Source organism: Rhinopithecus roxellana, chromosome 10, assembly GCF_007565055.1.
Source record: "Rhinopithecus roxellana isolate Shanxi Qingling chromosome 10, ASM756505v1, whole genome shotgun sequence".
NCBI classification, from domain to species: Eukaryota; Metazoa; Chordata; class Mammalia; order Primates; family Cercopithecidae; genus Rhinopithecus; species Rhinopithecus roxellana.
Genome location: NC_044558.1, coordinates 83,269,450 through 83,289,594, shown reverse-complemented (window position 1 = coordinate 83,289,594; position 20,145 = coordinate 83,269,450). Strand labels below are relative to the sequence as shown.

The 20,145-nt window shown below is 43.3% G+C and overlaps 1 protein-coding gene across 10 annotated transcripts in view; it reads right to left on the bottom strand.

The window, feature by feature from the left end:
- Positions 1-20,145, bottom strand: part of CLIP1 (CAP-Gly domain containing linker protein 1) — a 156,839-nt gene that overhangs the window by 35,850 nt on the left and 100,844 nt on the right. For 9 of the 10 annotated variants that reach the window (XM_030938887.1, XM_030938878.1, XM_030938879.1 and 6 more), the window contains 3 exons: positions 13,859-13,975; positions 11,406-11,512; positions 4,484-4,604 (listed from right to left, as the gene is read on the bottom strand). In XM_030938887.1, the coding sequence (XP_030794747.1) occupies positions 4,484-4,604; positions 11,406-11,512; positions 13,859-13,975 (345 nt within the window). The remainder of the gene's footprint in view (positions 1-4,483; positions 4,605-11,405; positions 11,513-13,858; positions 13,976-20,145) is intronic. The other variant, XM_030938885.1, reaches the window with a different exon arrangement.

The window sequence follows — 20,145 nt, the reverse complement described above, 5'->3', positions numbered from 1 at the left end:
TTAATACTGAGTGTCAACTCGATTGGATTGAGGATGCAAAGTATTGATCCTGGGCATGTCTGTGAGGGTGTTGCCAAAGGAGATTTAACATTTGAGTCAGTGGGCTGAGAAAGGCAGGCCCACCCTTAATCTAGGTGGGTACAATCTAATCAGCTGCCAGCTTGACCAGAATAAAAAGCAGTCAGATGGCCGGAAGCAGTGGCTCATGCCTGTAATCCCAGCACTTTGGGAGGCTGAGGCAGGCGGATTGCCTGAGCTCAGGAGTTCGAGATCACCCTGGGCAACATGATGAAACCCAGTCTCTACTAAAATACAAAAAATTAACTAGGCCTGGTGGCATGCACCTGTAGTCCCAGCTACTAGGGAGGCTAAGGCATGAGAATCGCTTGAGCCCAGGGGGCGGAGGTTGCAGTGAGCCAAGATTGAGCCACTGCTCTCCAGCTTGGACTACAGAGTGAGACTCCATCTTAAAAAAAAAAAAAAAAGCTGGCAGAAGAACGTGAAAAGACTAGACTGACTTAGCCTCCCAGCCTACATTTTTCTCCCATGCTGGAGCTTCTTACCCTACATTGAACTTCAAGTTCTTCAGCTTTGGGCTTCCTTGGTCCTCAGCTTGCAGATGGCCTCTTGTGGGACCCTGTGATTGTGTGAGTTAATAGCCCTTAATCAACTCCCCTTTATATATATCTATCCTATTAGTTCTGTCCCTCTGGAGAACGCTGACTAATACAGCTCTGAAACTGGAGGTAAAGGGAATCATCTACAGAAGTGGAAAGAGCAGTCACAAAGTCTGTCTTCTTCTGTAAAACAGAAACTGGGCCCTAGCTAAAAACAAGTTACTCACCAAACACCCATGCATTCATTCAAACCTACAGGTCGTACTATACGATTCCTACTTTCTCACAGTCTGTGGGAGAAGCAGGAGAAGCAGAAGCACACGATGCTGACCACAATGCTGGGTTCTAAGGGTCAGGGCACTGCAGAGCCCACACCTAACCACAGAGGGGCAGCAGCTTGCTCTGCTTAAGATCAGAAGCAATGACCTTCAAGATGGGCCTTTAACAACGAGGACACGCTCATCAAGTGGGAAAGGAGACAAGAAAAGATGCAAAAGCAGCCAGGCGCGGTGGCTCAAGCCTGTAATCCCAGCACTTTGGGAGGCCGAGACGGGCGGATCACGAGGTCAGGAGATCGAGACCATCCTGGCTAACATGGTGAAACCCCGTCTCTACTAAAAATACAACAAATTAGCCGGGTGTGGTGGCGGGCGCCTGTAGTCCCAGCTACTCGGGAGGCTGAGGCAGGAGAATGGTGTAAACCCGGAAGGTGGAGCTTGCAGTGAGCCGAGATCCGGCCACTGCACTCCAGGCTGGGCGACAGAGCGAGACTCCGTCTCAAAAAAAAAATAGAAAAGATGCAAAAGCAGACCTGTGAATGGCAAGATTCTGGGATGCACTGGGTTTTCTAAGCAAAACAAACATTTGAGGCAGAAAAAAAAAAAAGTACCAGTAGGGTTCAGAGTCCATTTTTAGAGCGCTGTTTGACCCCACCTACCCCATTTCTAGCTCACAGCTTTTTAAAACCTTCAACAACAATAATCATGAAGTAAGCAGAAAAAAAGTTTTATTCTCACAATAGAACAGCAGCTGGACAAACAGGCTTTCAAGTTAGGCAGACATGATTTCGAATCTCGGCTCCTCCACTGCCTATCTGTGTGTCCTTGGTAGGTTAGTTCACTTTTTTTTTTTTTTTTTTTTTTTTTTTTTTTTGGAGATGGAGTCTCACTCTGTCGCCCAGGCTGGATTCAAGCAATTATCTGCCTCAATATCCCGAGTAGCTGGGATTACAGGCGCCTGCCACCGTGCCTGGTTAAATCTTTGTATTTTTAGTAGAGATAGGGTTTCACCATCTTGACCAGGCTGGTCTTGACTCCTGACCTCATGATCCACCCGCCTCAGCCTCCCACAATGCTGAGATTACAGGCGTGAGCCACAGCGCCCGGCCGTTAGTTCACTTTGAGCCTGTTTCCTGTCTAAAAATAATCCTACTATCTCTGAGGTAGGTTGTGATGATTCCATGAAATAATGGTAAAGCAATCAGCTCAGTTCAACAAATTATGATGCTTCTAAATAAAGGAATCAGGAAAGAACCTAGGTGGTGGGTCAGTATTTACCTTTCCCAAGTCAATCTAGTCTCCGCTGTCTCGATTTTAGAATGAAAAAGCAAATTTTTCTGTAGTACTACAACTAAAATTATTTTTTTAAAATAGCATTTCTGCCAAATACTGTAGCTCTGTAATACATTTCTAACACAGCTGATCAATAGTTTGACTTCACTATAGAAAGCAACTAAGTGAAATTTTATAGAATTCTTGGAGATGATACAATAAGAGAGTAACAGAGCCCAATGAATTAATCGATCTTCATTAAACTAAGGTTGCTTCTAAGTTACTTTAAACGGGTGGCTCACTCCACTCTTTTGAAATATATGTACCATGGAAAGAACGATCTGTAATCTTTCTTGGTAATCACTATTTTTCACAATCTCCATCATGAAAGCCTATCACATTTTAGTTCACACACACATTATTTCTCCTTCTGAGTTACACACAGGAAACTACCACTGGCATAAGAATCCATCCCATTCTTTAAAAGGAAGTCACTTGTTGGCCGTTCCTGTAGGCATTATTTTCTAACACTCTGCAAAGCACCTGATTTTTACATTTTTTAGTCACAAAACCTTTTCAGTAGGAAGCTAATTGAAATCTCTACTGCAAAAGAGAACAGAGCTGCTAGGATAGAGAGGAGCCCAAGACAGGCAAAGAAACTCTGGGAAATTCTAACCAAGGAAGCATGATGTCTCCTGAATTCCTTCTGGTTCTGAGTAACAGAGACAAGAACTGTAATCATCAGTCCAGTCAAGGGCCACAGCATAAGATAAGAGGATGATCTCTGTGCGTTCCTCCTATTTATGGAACCCACTCTCTCTACCAGAGATGTTCAATGAAACGATACGAGATGGCAATAGACTCAGCACTTAGCCAACATCCTTCTCCTTCCAAGTCCCTGTGGACACACTGATGCTGGAGATGCCAAATGCTGTAGGTGTTTTAGCTTGTGCCAGGAAAAAAGAACCCCTGCTGGTTAATGGGCTTCCATTCTTCATAAACTCCAGTTTCTCACAAACTCACCAAAGGAGAGTGCAGTGACCCTAGTTAAGTCAACACACTGATTCTTTCCTTGGCCCCCATCAGAAGATGACATCTCTTGACACTAGTCGCCAAATGATGCTGAACGAATTACTATCATCTTTGTGCTTCCGTTCCCCCTTTTACAAATGGGGATAATAATAGTGCTATCGCTTAGAATTGTGGCAGGGACTGCGATGATAGCTAGCACTTATTTGTGCCTGCCACATAGCAAGAGCCCAAAACTGTTAGCTACTATCACCAACAGCATCATCATCATCTTGGAGTCTGGAGAGACGTGGCATTTCCTTCACAAAATAAGAAAATTGTGGAGAGCAACAATGAAGATTTTAAAGTCTAAAATTAACTCTCCAAAAAGTGCTTTCACCACGAATTGCACCATATCAATGGGTACTCAGTACAATTACCCCAAACTAATCCTAATCCCAAGTAAGAATTAATGTTTGGAACATATAATGGGGAAAAAAAATTTCCCCCTTGGAGTATAAAGCAACAATGAATGACTACACAGCAAAAGTCTCCTAAAAATGTAATTTTAAGCTGCTGCTCCGAAGTCAGATGTGACTTACAATTCAGCACTTTGATTCAACTGTTAGAGAAGAATAAAAGGCAGAATACAGCTTCCTTTAAAATCAGTTTTGTTGCCATGTTTAATCAACTTCTCTATAAGAAACCTCTGAAATTTAAATATAGAAGCAAATAGGTTGTGGTTTGCTTACAGTTCACGCCAGTTGTAACATATATTCTATATTTACCAATGCACACAAGTGCACATGTATGCACAGTTCCATTAGAAAAGGCTTAAGCATGCTTTTTAATTTAAACAAAAGCAGAGTTCTATTCAAAATCAGCTGCCAACACTCACACCACATCTATATTCTTGGAATCTGTTTCTTCAAAATCAATTTTGATGAAAGTGAAAAAAAAATCTTAAGGGAAAAATAATTTAATAATCCAAGTAGTAGTAGGGAGAAGATACTGTCGCCTTCCATTTAAATGTTGAGCTACAAGATTGTCTAATAAAGATCGTATTTTCTACTTGCTTGCAAGTTCCAGTGTTTTGTGTGTTTTGTAAAGGACCTCTCAAATCTCTCCTACCCTAAATCCTACAGCAGCACCTTTGAAAACAAGGAGACACATAGCACAGGGAACTTGGAATTCCGCTTGGAATGACCCCACCACACTGAGCAGACTCCGAGTAACCTCTGAGCATGCTGCCCACAGCAGCAGCACCCAGCATGGCAGAGCTGGAACCCCTCGCCAAAGGACACTGACCTTTTGATGACTTGTGACTTCGTCCCTGCTTCTCCCCAGCTCCTCAGCAAGTTTAACGTTCTCTTCTTGCAATGCTGAAAGCTGCTGGGACTTCTGAGCTGCTGCCTGCTTTAGGGTTTCTCTGCAAGGACAGTGAGTGCAGGGTTACCATAGAAACAAGACAGGCAAGGAAACTGTGGGAGACAACCAGCTTCACAGCACTGAAGAAAATATATCTGGGTCACGTGCCTGATAGGATCTATAATAACAGCAGACAGTATTATCTACATGCAGAAGGGGCTAAATGGCCACAACCTCCCAAAAGGAGGACAGCCACCCACAAGTATTACATTTTTCAGAACCTAATAAACCCTATGGCCACCCTCCCACCACCCACTTACCCCATAAAAAAGGAGTTTTGCTATAAAATAAATGACAAATGAGACAGTCAGTACAGCCCTCCTATCTTTAGGAATACTTCCGTTAGATGATTTTACTAAAACCCACTTCGTTGATAAAGTGATTTAATTTGCTGCCAAGGCACTCTGTTCTAACTGCACAGATCTTTAATTTATTTTTTTCTGGAAGAAATACAAATCCAATGGTCCCATTTACCAGTGTATCTGTCAGAGTCAAGTGCTGATGTAAATCTGAGTATATTTTTAGGACAACTAGAGGCGGAATGCCCAAAGGAAATACAGTTTCCTAATTACATAACAGGTGTTTTATTTTGATAGTAGTCTTTCCGTAATGCTAATTTATAATTGAAAGAAGCAAATAAAAATATAATACAGACTACTAACTTATATCATGAATATCAGCATGAAAAAATGAACAGGATAGGTATATTTATTAAACATCTTCTTGTTCTTAAAATAATCCAAAACATAGATCCTAAACATTATCCTTTATACATGAATATGCACAATATTTGATCACTAAATCTTAGTTTTATGTTATAGAGGGTTTTGATGGAATTGTGAATTTTAAGTACATCTGTGTTGGTTAAACTCCGTTTAGCAAGCTGTCATACATGGCTGAATTCTCAATCAAGTCATCTGGGTATGAATCCATCTGCTGATGCATGAACGCATCTATTTTTAACTTCAATTGTCTAATGGGTGGCAGTTCTCGGCACATTCGATTTTCTCAATTTTTAATTCTCCATCCACCTATAATATGCACACTGGGATGACCTCAGGAAGTCTTAGGGAAATAAATCCACACAAAAATTCTCTTAGCACACTAACTTAGGCTTTTTACAGAGATGTTTATCTGGCAATTGAAGATAAACTAAGAAGGAATTTTAGCCTCAGCTAGTCACTCATGAAAGAGACTCATATATATGAACCTCTATATATATATGTATATATGTATGTACATACACATACACACATATCACAGCGAAAGTTCATCTGTCCAAAGTCCATCAATCTTTGACAAATCAGATTTCCTTATGGTAAAATTACCATAAGCCAAACATATTTCCCAGGTGATCACTGCCTTCATGAGTGGCTACATGGTGTCTGCATGTGTGTGGCCTGTCAAAGTGCTACGCTTATACTACTGTTCCTTCTCTCTCAAGCCTACAGGAAGGAAAATTAAAACAATGCATCAAGGAAGTAATCTAAAAGTGGCCAAAGTGTCCTAAAGAATTGACCTATAAAAACAAAATTATTGGGTTTTTTTGTTATTGTTGTTTCGAGATAGAGTCTTGCTCTGTCACCAGGCTGGAGTGCAGTGGCGCGATCTCAGCTCACTGCAAGCTCCGCCTCCCGGATTCACGCCATTCTCCTGCCTCAGCCTTCTGAGTAACTGGGACTACAGGCGCCCGCCACCGCGCCCAGTCAATTTTTGTATTTTTAGTAGAGACAGGGTTTCATCATGTTGGCCAGGATGGTCTGGATCTCTTGACCTCATGATCCACCCACCTCGGCCTCCCAAAGTGCTGGGATTACAAGTGTGAGCCACCACGCCCAGCCAAAATTATTGTTTTAAAATTTACAAAATGCTTCCATTTTCTCATTTAATCCTCAAAGCCCAAGGAGGCTAATGTTATTTATGTTTTATTGAGAAGACTGAAGCTCCAGGAAGTAAACAGATTTGCCCCAAATCATAAAGCCAGTACGCAGTAAAACCACAAGAACAGGAGCTGCAGTTGGCAGATGACTTCAGTCGTGATTCAGACCTAGAGCACTTCGTTTTTTCTTTAGTGGGTAGCGGGTGAATCCATTTCATAGAGGAAAGAGGCTCTGATAACCCAAATTCTGGAAATACTCAAGGAATGATTCTCAAAATAGCTACAAAAATATTTCTACTGGTTTTTAAAGAAGCTACCTTTCTTTCTACATGACAAGACATCTTGACGCAGAAAAGACTAGGTTTAAAACTAAAGACAAACATTGTTAATATTGACATGCAAACATTTTACTTATGAATCCATCATAAATCTATTATCATGCTAAATGTATTGTACATTTACTACTGTGCCAGGTGAGTAAAGACAAAAATTAGATTGCTTATACCCTTTTTTCCCTAAGATCCAAAATTATACACAAGAAACTGTTTCACTGTTGATTTACAACTGAAAATAGGAGCTGGCTAACCGAAATCAAGCAAGAGCTTTCCTAAAAGCAGTCTCCTAAGTGGCACACAGGAAAAGAACATTGTTACAAGTGCTGGTTTCCAGGGGCAAGGGCGATATTCTAGAGGGAGTGGTTCCTATTAGAACCCCTGTGGTGGTTGAGCATAGTGGCTCAAGCCTGTAATCCCAGCACTTTGGGAGGCTGAGGCAGGTGGATCACTTGAGGCCAGGAGTTCGAGACCAGCCTGGCCAACATGGCAAAACCCCATCTCTACTAAAAATACAAAAATTAGCTGGGCGTGGTGCATGGCTGTGATCCCAGCTACTTGGGAGGCTGAAGTGGCATGATGAATTGAACCCGGGAGGTGGAGGCTGCAGTGAGCTGAGACTGCTGCCACTGTACTCTAGCTTGGGCAACAGAGTGAGACCCTGTCTCAAAAAAAGAAAAAAAAAAGAAACCCTGTGTCTATATCGGTCCCCTTTTTCTCCAGGAACCACAGTCCTACTAGGTGAAAAGAAACACCAAAAAAGCTCCAGAGGACACGCAAAACCCCACACACATTAAACCACGGAAGAAGTAAGTGGCTGCTCATTCTCCAGCTTGGAGCTCTGAGGAATAAGACTAAGGAGGAGCAAAGTGACTGCTTTGTTTTGAGAAGCACTGTGCCCATTACACAGTCCTCTTATAGCAGAAGGCCCTGGAAATCTGACCAGGGGGCCACTGGTCATCAGGGGCAGGGGTTTTTTCAACCTACTCCCCATATCTCCTGCGCTGGCTTCCATGGAACGCTACCAGCGTTCCTCCCTCCCGTTAACAGTCCCAGGCATATTGTGCCAAGTCACTCACAGGAAGATGTGATTCCCTCAGGTCTGCTGGGGCAGAAAAAAGGTAGAAAATCCAAAACAGCTCAGGCTCTTTCTGCCCTGGGATTCGGTTCCTTCCCACCCGAATATGTTCAGGGATCAGAGGTCTGGGGAGTGCAGTACCAGGAACAGCTCAGCACAGGCTAGGGTTAGCATGACAGCAGCTGGAGCCACGATCTCAGCTAAGCTTTTATTAGCCAATGGAATAATTCGAAGGAGGAGGTCACAAAAACAACTTATGTCACCTGGCCAGGAGCAGTGGCTCATGCCTGTAATCCCAGCACTTTGGGAGGCTGAGGAGGGCGGATCACCTGAGGTTGGTAGTTCAAGACCAGCCTGATCAACATGGAGAAACCCCGTCTCTACTAAAAATACAAAATTAGCTGGGCGTGGTGGTGCGTGCCTGTAATTCCAGCTACGGAAGCAGGAGAATCACTTGAACCCAGGAGGCGGAGGTTACGGTGAGCCAAGATCATGCCACTGCACTCCATTCAAAAAAACAAAAACACCACCACCAATAAACTATTTGTCTTCATAAGGGTGAAATCAACGCCACACTGAGGGTAGGTGACATGACAGGATTCAGTGAGGACTCTGAACATTAAAGGGTGATCTCACTGGAATACTAGTAATGACCACAACAAAAGACTCCTAAGAGCCGGGCGCAGTGGCTCCCGCCTGTAATCCCAGCACTTTGGGAGGTCAAGGTGGGCAGATCATTTGAGGCCAGAAGTTCAAGACCAGCCTGGCCAACATGGTGAAACCCCATTTCTACTAAAAATACAAAAAAATGGCCAAGCGCGGTAGATCACGGCTGTAATTCCAGCACTTTGGGAGGCTGAGGCGGGCAGATTACAAGGTCAGGCGTTCGAGTACAGCCTGGCCAATATGATGAAACCGTTTCTACTAAAAATATGAAAAGTAGATGGGCGTGGTGGCAGGCACCTGTAATCCCAGCTACTCGGGAGGCTGAGGCAGGAGAATCGCTTGAACCCGGGAGGCAGAAGTTGCAGTGAGCCGAGATTGCACTACTGCACTCTAGACTGGGCTAAAGGGTGAGACTCCATCTCAAAAAAAAAAAAAAAAAGTACAAAAAAAATTAGCTGGGCATGGTTGCGCACACCTGTAATCCCAGCTACATGGGAGGCTGAGGCATGAAAATTGCTTGAACCCAGGAGGCAAGACATCATGGTGAGTAGAGATCACACCACTACACTCCAGTCTGGGGAACAGAGTGAGACTGTCTGAGAAGCAAACAAACAAACAAATAAAAACAACAAAGGACCCGTAAGTAGCACTGCAGGAAAGTGGAATTTTATCTAAACCCCACGAACCCTCTTGGCCAGGTCCACTTGGCCCTGCCCCTCCATCACCTAGTAGGACCCAGGGAGCTCGACGGTGGGATTATGGCAGCAGAGGCTGGAGAGGGAGTCTCCCATGGCAGTTCACACACTCCCTCACCAGCTGCCCGTGGGACACATCGCAGGAATTCAACCTGATGCCCCAAAGCCCTCCAGGTTTGCAAAATGACTCGTGTCACCAAGAAAAGAAATCCTAAGCTGTACCTGCACCCCGCTTCCTGAATGAACAGAACTGTCACATTACAACAAATGACTTTGTTTTTCCTGTCATGGTGACCCATCTTCTATTTGTGTCATTTGATGTTGGCAGGCCAAGGAAATTGAAGCCTCCCCTGATGACCATAATCATAATTGTAAATGTATAAATCTGCATAAGTGAAATAGTTGGAACTGTTTAAACATAATCCCATCATCTAGAGACCCGCCATTTAAACTAGGACCGAGGAAGAAAATCACTGACATCACAAGCTGTACATCTCCTTGCAGGAGCAGCTCAGATCAGATTCTTCCCAGGAAAATTTTAAAATTCTCAGAAGAACCACACATGTGCTAGCTTAATCCAAGCTCAATCAACAAATAGTATTGAGGATGGTGACTTAAAACAGCAGTTTGGAACTGATGCTTTTGTTTTTGTTTGAATTTCATCTATGTATTAGGATTGGAAATAAAAGACAAACCCTTGAAGGGCAGGGACCATATATACTCACCTTCTTATCCTTCCTACCTTAACTGTACCTACCATGAAAGAAAAAGACACACTCAAATGTTCACCAGGTGAATTAGCTTTAGGGTTTTAGGTTAATACGGTTGATATAGTGTAGTTAACAGAAGACCAAAGGAAATCTACACTGGAACCATCCTTTAAAATGTCAGAAAATGCCAATCTCTAATAACTACACTAGCCAAACTTGAAAGGCAAGAATTGAGTTAGCATCAACAAAGGAAGTATGAACAGTCTGTCTGCCTGAAACCATGTAACAAACTGATGTGTAAATCTTAATTTTAAAGTCTTCCAAAATGCTGGTCATTTCATTTGCATGCCAGATGGTTTGATTACTCTTTTTTTTTTTTTTTTTTACTATTAAAAAGAGTTTTGAGGGACTTGCTAATAAAGGGTCTGACATTTCCAAATGTTAAGATTGGCTGGCCAGGTGCAGTTGTTCATGCCTGTAATCCCAGCACTTTGGGAGGCTGAGGCGGGAGGATCACTTGAGGTCAGAAGTTCAAGACCAAATGTTAACATTCTGCTTGTACTTTCAAGGCTTTCAAGTCACTTCTTTTCTTTTTTTTTTGAGACAGGATCTCACTCTGTCACCCAGGCTGGAGTGCAGTGGCACGATTACGGCTCACTGAAGCCTGAACCTGCCGGGCTCAAGTGATCCTCCCACCTCAGCCTCCCGAGTAATTGGCAAACAGGCATGCACCACCATATCCAACTAATTTTTATTTTTATTTTTATTTATTTTTTTTTTTAATTGAGACGGAGTCTCGCTCTGTCGCCCAGGCTGGAGTGCAGTGGCCGGATCTCAGCTCACTGCCAGCTCCGCCTCCTGGGTTTACGCCATTCTCCTGCCTCAGCCTCCCGAGTAGCTGGGACTACAGGCGCCCGCCACCTCGCCCGGCTAGTTTTTTGTATTTTTAGTAGAGACGGGGTTTCACCATATTAGCCGGGATGGTCTCGATCTCCTGACCTCGTGATCCGCCCGTCTCGGCCTCCCAAAGTGCTGGGATTACAGGCTTGAGCCACCGCGCCCGGCCCAACTAATTTTTATATTTTTTGTAGAAACAGGGTTTCGCTGTGTTGTCCAGGCTGGTCTCAAACTCCTGGGCTCAAGTGATCCACCCACCTCAGCCTCCCAGTGTTGGGATAACAGGCACGTGCCACCACACCCAGCCCAAAATCACATCTGAATCCCCAGCTTAACTTATCAGCCAGTACACATTTCACTCTGATCCTTTAACTCAGCTGTGGTTCTGACTTAACAGCAGTTACTGATGTTACTTCTAGGGTATGCAATAGAGTTGGCATACGTTTATGTGCTTCTCAAATATTTTTTAAATAATTAGCATTGTGTTTTCACGTTTTCAATTTAAAATTCATTCCATATTTTTTTCTCAAAGGAGAGAAACTTACATTTCTTTCCTAAATTCTTCCATTTTTTGATTCTCCACAGTCAGGAGTTCTTTTGATTTGTTCAGCTCTTCCACATTTTTCAAGTTGTTTTCTTTAAGTGTGTCCAACTTAAAGACCAAGAGAAAAAAGCTTGATGAAATTATTTCATTTTCCAATGACATGAATGAACAAATTATTCATGAAAGTGTGTACTGAAAAGACAGATGAAATTAGTCACTTGCAAAAAAAAAAAAAAAGTCACCTGGGTGAAGAGATTACAAATGACAAGTCTATTACAAACTGCAAACCTCCTCCTTACATTTAGTCTGACATATCCTGTACACCTGGCCAAAATGTCAAACTAAATTGCTACACAGAAGTAAAGTTTTCTTTCATCTTGTGTACAATTCTCAGCACTTATCACGGAACTTGCTACTCAAATATGATTCATTAAAAACAAGAAATAAAATGCAAAGCAATGACATCAGCAAGGATTATTCTTCGTAATGAAAAGAAACCCCTTTCTTTCCCCAAAGATTAGTGATTTAGGATATGATATTGTTCAGTGTCAGTACCAGATTTACATAGTCCTCATTACAAAAATTATTTATTTGAATCAAAATTATTTGTAGATTGGAAAAAAATTTAGTTACCCATTTGAACTTGAACCTGAAGAGGAAAAAGTCACGTCGTGGGACTGAAGAGCACTTACACCCATTTGGCTCCATCATTGGCCCACGGGGATGCAGCCAGCGGAGGGCCTGGCCCTTGGTGGAAAGCCAGAGCTGTCACTGGGATGAGTGGGGATGTGACTGATCATAGGCTGTGGCAGGTGGCTGGAGCTCTAGGTGCGGAGCCACCACCAAGGATGGCAGCTAATGTGGGCCTCCATTCCTCAAGGTGGCTCCTGGGGCCATGCTGGCTTTCTGGGCCTTGAGAAGTTGTCTCCTACAGGCAGAAGAGGGCGCTATCTCCTTTTGCCATGCCCCATGCCACCAGTCAGGAGTCCTAGAAAGTGTCTTGCTAGTTTTACAACTACCATCTTCCTTTTAACACCTAACATTCCAGATTAACAAAACAAGAAAAATAAAATATCACAATGTGTCTGAAAACATGGTTCATCCAACCCTGAATTCTGGCTGTAACAGACACCAAGGGATCTGTTACAGTACAAAACAGTTCCCCCTGGTTCCACTGCTGCAGGTTGGACACATTCCCTAAAATCCTCTCACTTACTTCAGCTTCTAATTTTGATTAACAGCTATGATTTTTTAATGCTTTTATATTTTTAGCTTAAGTCATCTTCTCTTAGGATTGTTAGTTCTATAAATGTGCTTCCTTCTACGTGAAGTGTTGTTATTTACCATATCATTACCTCCAAATGTTCATCTCCTTTGAGAAGTTGATCCTTGACCTCCACAATGAGAAGGCCTAGTCTTGACACTGGCTCCTCAGTTTGGCCACCGCCTCCCCCTTGATTTCCTTCCTTAATGTCTTACCTGCCTATTACTTTTAAAAGCATCTGGGTCGGGCGTGGTGGCTCCCACCTGTAATCCCAGCACTTTGGGAGGCCAAGGCAGGCAAAGATCACGAGGTGGAGTTCAAGAACAGCCTGGCCAACATGGCAAAATCCCGTCTCTACTTAAAATACAAAAATTAGCCAGGCGTGGTAGCGGGCACCTGTAACCCCAGCTACTCAGGAGGCTGAGGCAGAAGAATCACTTGAACCCGGGAGGCGGAGGCTGCAGTGAGCCGAGATCGTGCCTTTGCACTCCAGCCTGGGCAACAAGAGCAAGACTCCGTCTCAAAACAGTGACAACAAAACAAAAAACAAGCAACAACAACGAAAAAAGCATCTGAAGTTGCACAGGACTTCACATAACCATTTTGGTGCGTCAGTCGGCTTAGGATTTAGGTCCAAACAAAGGGTTGGTATGAGCTGGGAGGGTGGGAGCAGGGAAATCCAAAGAGGAGGAGAAATGCTACTTGTGGACAGAATCAAAATATCTTGACGCCACATATTTGTCCCTGCTCCAAAAGTGACTCATTCAAGATGACACAAAAGGAAATCAGTACTGAAATGGGCCAAGAAAAGGCCTACATCAGACTCAGGGCTGAGGAATGCAACTTAGTGGCTCCAAGTTGGGAAAGGGAAGAGAAAAAACGATGTGTGTGATGTAAGATAAAGGATACAAAAGCAAGAGCAGGCCATCAGTACCTCTTCTCACTAGTGCTGTCACTAAATAGTCATCTGAGAAAGCCACACTACTAGGGTTTTTTCCTCAATTTGTAAAGTTGATCCTAATAAGTAATGAAGTGATACACTTTATTTAAGATTATCATGACTCTGGAATGCATTTCAAACCTGTGTAAGGTCACACTTCAAAAACATAAGCAATCCTGAGTTAGTGATCAAACATTCCATGAAGTTGGTAAGCTGTTCTTTGTATAAAAAGCTATTTAAATCTGATTACTTCATTCTGTAGTTTTGCATTTGTTTGCTTGGTGTCCTCCAAGGAGGCCAGAGTCTCAGTCTTCTCTTTGGTCATCTGTTCCATTATCTGCATGGCATCTTCTGCTGTTTGAGCAGCCTAAATACAAGGAAACACTGTGAGAAATGAGGACACCCCTCGCCAACACCGTTAGGTGAGGATCGGGCTGTGCTGTCCAGGCAGCACTCAGTGTCTGTGTGGGTAAGGGAGGCACACAGAGAGGGTGAATCAGTCACCAATCCAGTGCTGAAACAGACAGACCAGGACAGGAAAGGTCTTTAAAGTAGAATATGCAGACTCTTTCCTGCCATTTTTGAATGTCAATTGTTATGCAATTTGCATGTTTTCAGAACCTCTAAACATACATCTTCCAATGAAAGTTCCAAATGGCACTGGCAAGCATGCTCCCTTCATTCTGACTTAAGTTTGAGAGACTGTTCGGAGGTAACAATGAATAACATCCTAATATAGCTGAATTTCTTGGAATCGTATTTTTTATTATAAGTTTAAAATACTATCCTTGCTATTTCAAATCTGGGGCTTTTAAAGTCACTCAAATTTAGGCTGAGAATTTTTCAAATAAATATAAAAATTATTTGGGCACTTCTAACATGAGGCTCAAGTGTTTAATGAGAAGTATTTAATGCAAGTTGTGGGTAATGAATAAAAACACGACTGTGAATAAAAAGATGCATATGGAGACAAATTCTTAGCTGCTATCAAAATTAATTATAAAAAGTGAGATATAGGCCGGGCGCAGTGGCACACGCCTGTAATCCCAGCACTTTGGGAGGCCGAGACGGGCAGATCACAAGGTCAAGAGATTGAGACCATCCTGACCAATATGATGAAACCCCGTCTCTACTAAAAATAGAAAAAACTAGCTGGCCGTGGTGGCGGGCGCCTGTAATCCCAGCTACTCGGGAGGCTGAGGCAGGAGAATGGCAAGAACCTGGGAGGCGGAGGTTGCAGTGAGCCAAGATTGCACCACTGCACTCCAGCCTGGCAACACAGCCAGACTCCATCTCAAAAAAAAAAAAAAGTTAGATATAAAAATAAATGAAAATATAGCTAGGCGTGGTGGCATGTGCCTATAGTCCCAGCTACTCAGGGAGCTGAGACAGGAGGATTGCATTGCTTGAGCCCAGGAGGTTGAGAGCAGTCTGGGCAACACAGCAAGATTCCCACCTCTAAAAAAATAAATAAATAAACAGGTCACACACAGTGGCTCATGCCTGTAATCCTAGCACTTTGGGAGGCCAAAGCAGGTGGATCACAAGGTCAGGAATAAGACCAGCCTGGCCAATATGGTGAAACCCAGTCCCTACTAAAAATACAAAGCTTGGCCAGGTGTGGCAGCATGCACCTGTAGTCCCAGCTACTCAAGAGGGTGAGGCAGAAGAATCGCGTGAACCCAGGAGGCAGAGGTTGCAGTGAGCCAAGGTCACACCACTGTACTCTATACTCCAGCCTGGGTGACAGAGCGAGATTCTCTTTTTTTTTTGAGACGAGTCTCACTCTGTCACCAGGCTGGAGTACAGTGGTGCAATCTCAGCTCACCGCAACCTCCGCCTCCCTGGTTCGACTGATTCTCCCGCCTCAGCCTTCTGAGCAGCTGGAACTACAGGCCCACACCACCACACCCTGCTAATTTTTGTATTTTTAGTAGAGACGGGGTTTCACCACGTTGGCCAGGACGGTCTTCATCTCCTGATCTCGTGATCCACCTGCGACAGCCTCCCAAACTGCTGGGATTACAGGCGTGAGCCACTGCGCCCAGCGAGACTCTATTTATTTATTTATATATTTTTTTTTTTTTTTTTTTTTTTGAGACGGAGTCTCGCTCTGCTGCCCAGGCTGGAGTGCAGTGGCCGGATCTCAGCTCACTGCAAGCTCCGCCTCCCGGGTTGACGCCATTCTCCTGCCTCAGCCTCCCGAGTAGCTGGGACTACAGGCGCCCGCCAGGTCGCCCGGCTAGTTTTTTGTATTTTTAGTAGAGACGGGGTTTCACCATGTTAGCCAGGATGGTCTCGATCTCCTGACCTCGTGATCCGCCCGTCTCGGCCTCCCAAAGTGCTGGGATTACAGGCTTGAGCCACCGCGCCCGGCCTATTTATTTATATTTTTAAAGACAAACAAATAAATTTCTTTTAGGCACTTGTTTATAATTTATTGGTCTAATAAAGTTTATGAAAATTCTGCAATTTTCCCTATCCAATTATCAGCCATGAAGATTTTAATGGAATCTTCCAACTCCAAATAGATAGACACAATGAAAGAGTTAAAAGCCAAACAGAAGACCCTATATTTCAATATGCGCCAATTTATTGCTTTTTTTTTTTCTTGAGACAGATTTTTTCACTCTTGTTGCCCAGGCTGGAGTACAATGGTGTAACCTCGGCTCACTGCAACCTCCATCTCCTGGATTCAAGTGATTCTACTGCCTCAGCCTCCTGAGTAGCTGGGATTATAAGTGCATGCCACCACGCCTGGTGAATTTTTGTATTTTTAGTAAAGACGGGGTTTCACCATGTTGGTTAGGCTGGTCTTGACCTCCTGACCTCAGATGATCCACCCGCCTCAGCCTCCGTGAGCCACCACGCCCAGCTGCTTTTTTTTTTTTTAAGATGGGGTCTTGCTCTGTCACCCAGACTGGAGTGCAATGGCATGATCTCGGTTTCCTGCAACTTCTGCCTCCTGGGCTCAAGCAATTCTCCCATCTCAGCCTCCTGAGTAGCTGGGACTACAGGCATGTGTCACCATGCCCAGCTAATTTTTGCATTTTTTGTAGAGACAGGGTTTTGCCATGTTGTCCAGGCTAGTCTCAAACTCCTGGACAGAAGCCATCTGTCCACCTCAGCCTCCCAAAGTGCTGGGATTACAGGCGTGAGCCACTGCGCCCGGCCTTATTTCACTATTGCTCTTAAGCCTTTAAGAAACCACAGTTAGCTTTTTCACAAAGTTTCTCCTTAAATTAAAAAATAAATCCTTTTTATTCACAGTTTGCAATTTTTTTCAAATGGGGAGACTACTACAGTGAGATACTTAGTAAAGAATCCCCCCTTTCAGACTGTAACGAACAGCTTGAGACATATAAGCAACTGACTTAATGAGGTGGATTTCCATAAGCAGAAATGAAGAAAGATGACCTACACCACTTGAGTTAGTGCACAGTGTTAGTAAACAGTCTGGGTGCTCAATACTTGACCCTCTCACTTTACCGTAAATGACTGAAGAGTCTCGAGCTCTCTAATTTTAAGAGTAAGCTTGTTCTTGTCTTTCCTCAAAGTACGGTTTTCATTTTGAGATTCTAGGAGATTGGCTGAAATATGGCTGTTGGTTTTGGCCAACTGGCTGATCTCTTTCTGAAGGATGAAGTAGCTTTCTGCCAGCGTTTCCTTCTCCTTCAGGAGCTCATCCTTTTGTAGCATCATTTCACTCTTCTCAGCCAGGAGGTTCTGGTTGTCTTGCATCACCTGGGCTTTTTCAGCCAGGGTCACCTCATGGTTCAGCTGAAGGTCATCCAGAATCTTGGTGAGGCAGCTATGCAGTTCCTGCAGTTCTACCTTGGATTTGGACAAGGCAGCAAAATCACTTTTCAGAGTCTTTATATGGGCAGCAAGTTGAGCTGCTTCTGCAGTCAACAGTTCCTTCTCCTCAATTATCTCTGCCACTTCTTGCTCCGATTTGGTCTTCTCTTGAAGTAGCACAAACTTCTCGGACTGCAGCTCCTTGATACACACTCTTAACTCCTCCATCTCCTGCTCCAGGAGCACCACCCTCCCGTGAAGTTGATTGTTTTCATACAAGGATGCCTCTTTCTCCTTTGCTCTGGCTTCCTGTTCCAGGATTAAGGACTGCTGCATTTCCTGGATCTCCTCGCTTAATTTCTGACACTCTTCTTGCAGGTTCAAGCTATCTCTCAGCAAAATGTTCTTCTGGGAACAACACGTGTTAAGCTCAGCATCCAAACTCTCCTTTGCTTGCAATATGTGAGTGTGTTCTTTCTCCAGATTCTTCTTGGCATTTTGAACCTCTTTCAGCATCAAAGAGAGGTCGCACTTGCTGGCCACTAGTTCTTGGTTTTCCTCTTTTCTCTCTTGAAGCTCCTTCTTCAGAATGTCAATATTACCGAGGAGTTTCATATTCTCTTGCACAATTATCCTTCTGTTTGCAGACTCTTGATCACATTGCCTTTTGAGGTCTCCTATGGCTTTGATGGAATTCTCTCTCTCTGCAAGTAAAACTCCATTTTGGGTTTCCAGCGCAGATTTTTCTTTCAAGAGACTATCCTGATGCTTTTTAAGTTTAGTCATTTTCTGAGAAGCCATCTCCTTCTCGGAAGTCAGGTAAGTGATCTTCTCATTCAGGCTCATCTCAGTATGGGCAGTCTCTTCTGAGCATTTGTGGAGTTTTTCAGTGATGATTCTATTTTCACTTAAAAGTTCCTCTTTCTCAGCCAAGAGCCTTCTCTCGGAGGCAGCCAAGGTTTCTTTCTCATGCAGAAGCTGGATGCACTCAGAGTCTGTAACTGCCCGCCTGGCCTTAATTTCCTCCAAGAGCTTCGTGAGGCTTGTGTTTGTGGCCTGGAGTTGCATGGTCTCCAGCTCTGCCTTCCTCAGGGCCTTGCTGGCATCATCCAGCTGTGCGCGGAGCCCACTGGCTTCTGAGCGGAGCAGCTGTTTGACCTGGAGAGCGGCCTGGAGGCTGGCATTCAGCTTTTCCTGATCGTGCAGCAGCATGTCCGTCTCTAACTGCAGATCTCTGTTGTTCTGAAGAGCATTATCTCGTTCTACCTTTAAGGCTATGCACGTGTTATCGAGATTGGACAGTTTCTCTAAAGCTGACTTTTTCTCAGCTGTGAGATCTTCAATCTCCTGTACCAAAGCTTTCTGATCTTTGACTAGCTCCTCATAAGAGCTCTGCAGCTTCTGAATGATGTCATCCTTATCTTTGGCCAAGATGAAGTTTTCGGTAATAAGTTTCTTGATCTGGTCTGCCAGGTGATCTCTTTCTTCCTGGTCCTTCTCAGTCTTAGCAATCAAAGTATCTTTGCTGAGCTGGAGCTCTTCGATGAGCGTCTGCATGCTCACCTTGGAGGCTTGCAAAGAGTCATTCTCCACATTTATCTTCAAGAGTTCTTCCTGCGCAACATTGATTTCTTTAAGCAATTTCTCTCTCTCAACAGCCAAAGCTTCTTTATTGAGATGTTCCTGCTCATAATGCTTTTCAGCATCTTGCTTTTCTTCTAAGAATTTCTCCTTTTCTAAATTAAGAGTTTCATTCACTGACCACAGTTTCTGCTGGTCTCCCTGAAGTAAAGCTATTTTGGCCTCCAATTCTACAAGCTTGGATAAAAGTGAACCGTTTTCTAACTTTAAATCATTTCCCTCCTGCGAAAGAAGCTGCTTCTCTGATTTCAGACCCCTCAGCTCTTCTGACATTAGTTCAATTTCTTTTTTGGCTGATGTTAACAAATAAGTTAGCGACTACAGAAACAAAAGATGGAAAGAATGGAAACAAAAATGAAATCAAGCAGACAAATGCAAGCCCAAATAACTTAATGTAACCTAAATGATAAAACCTCTACAATCTCTACAATAAACTTTATAGAAACTATCCGAATAACAAGGGAAAGAAACTAAACAGAGCCCATAAAAAGATAAGTCAAAAGTAGCTTTGCAAAGTGCTTCTGTATCTGTTAGCTTATTTTATCTTTGAAACAACTTGTGAAATTATTCCCAGTAGCTACCTAGAAGATAAAAATAGTAGCTTGATTTTAATAACAGGGCAAAAGATTCTTTCCTGCCATTCCAATTACCGAATTATTTTGAATGCAGAAAGGATTCACAGAAGAATTTTTAAAAACACAATTAAAAGAAGTACAAAAAGTCAGTACATTTTAATAAAAAAAAAAAAGGAAGGGGCATAACAAGGGAAAATAAACTATTGCCTTCCAAACTCACCGCAGGACCTTACTTAAGGACAGCCTCTGGGCTGAGAGTGATTTAGTCCTAGTATCACATATAACTTAAAAACTACAGCCTAATTTCTAGGCTTTGGTGACTAAAATGAATAGATTTTTTTTCAATTTACTGAATTATAATTTGACCACAGTGTCTATACCAGCGCTGTCCAGAACTTTTTGCAATGATATAAATTTTTTTTTTTGAGACTGAGTCTCGCTCTATTGCCCAGGCTGGAGTGCAGTGGTGCAATCTTGGCTCACTGCAACCTCCGCCTCTGGGTTCAAGCCATTCTCAGGCCAC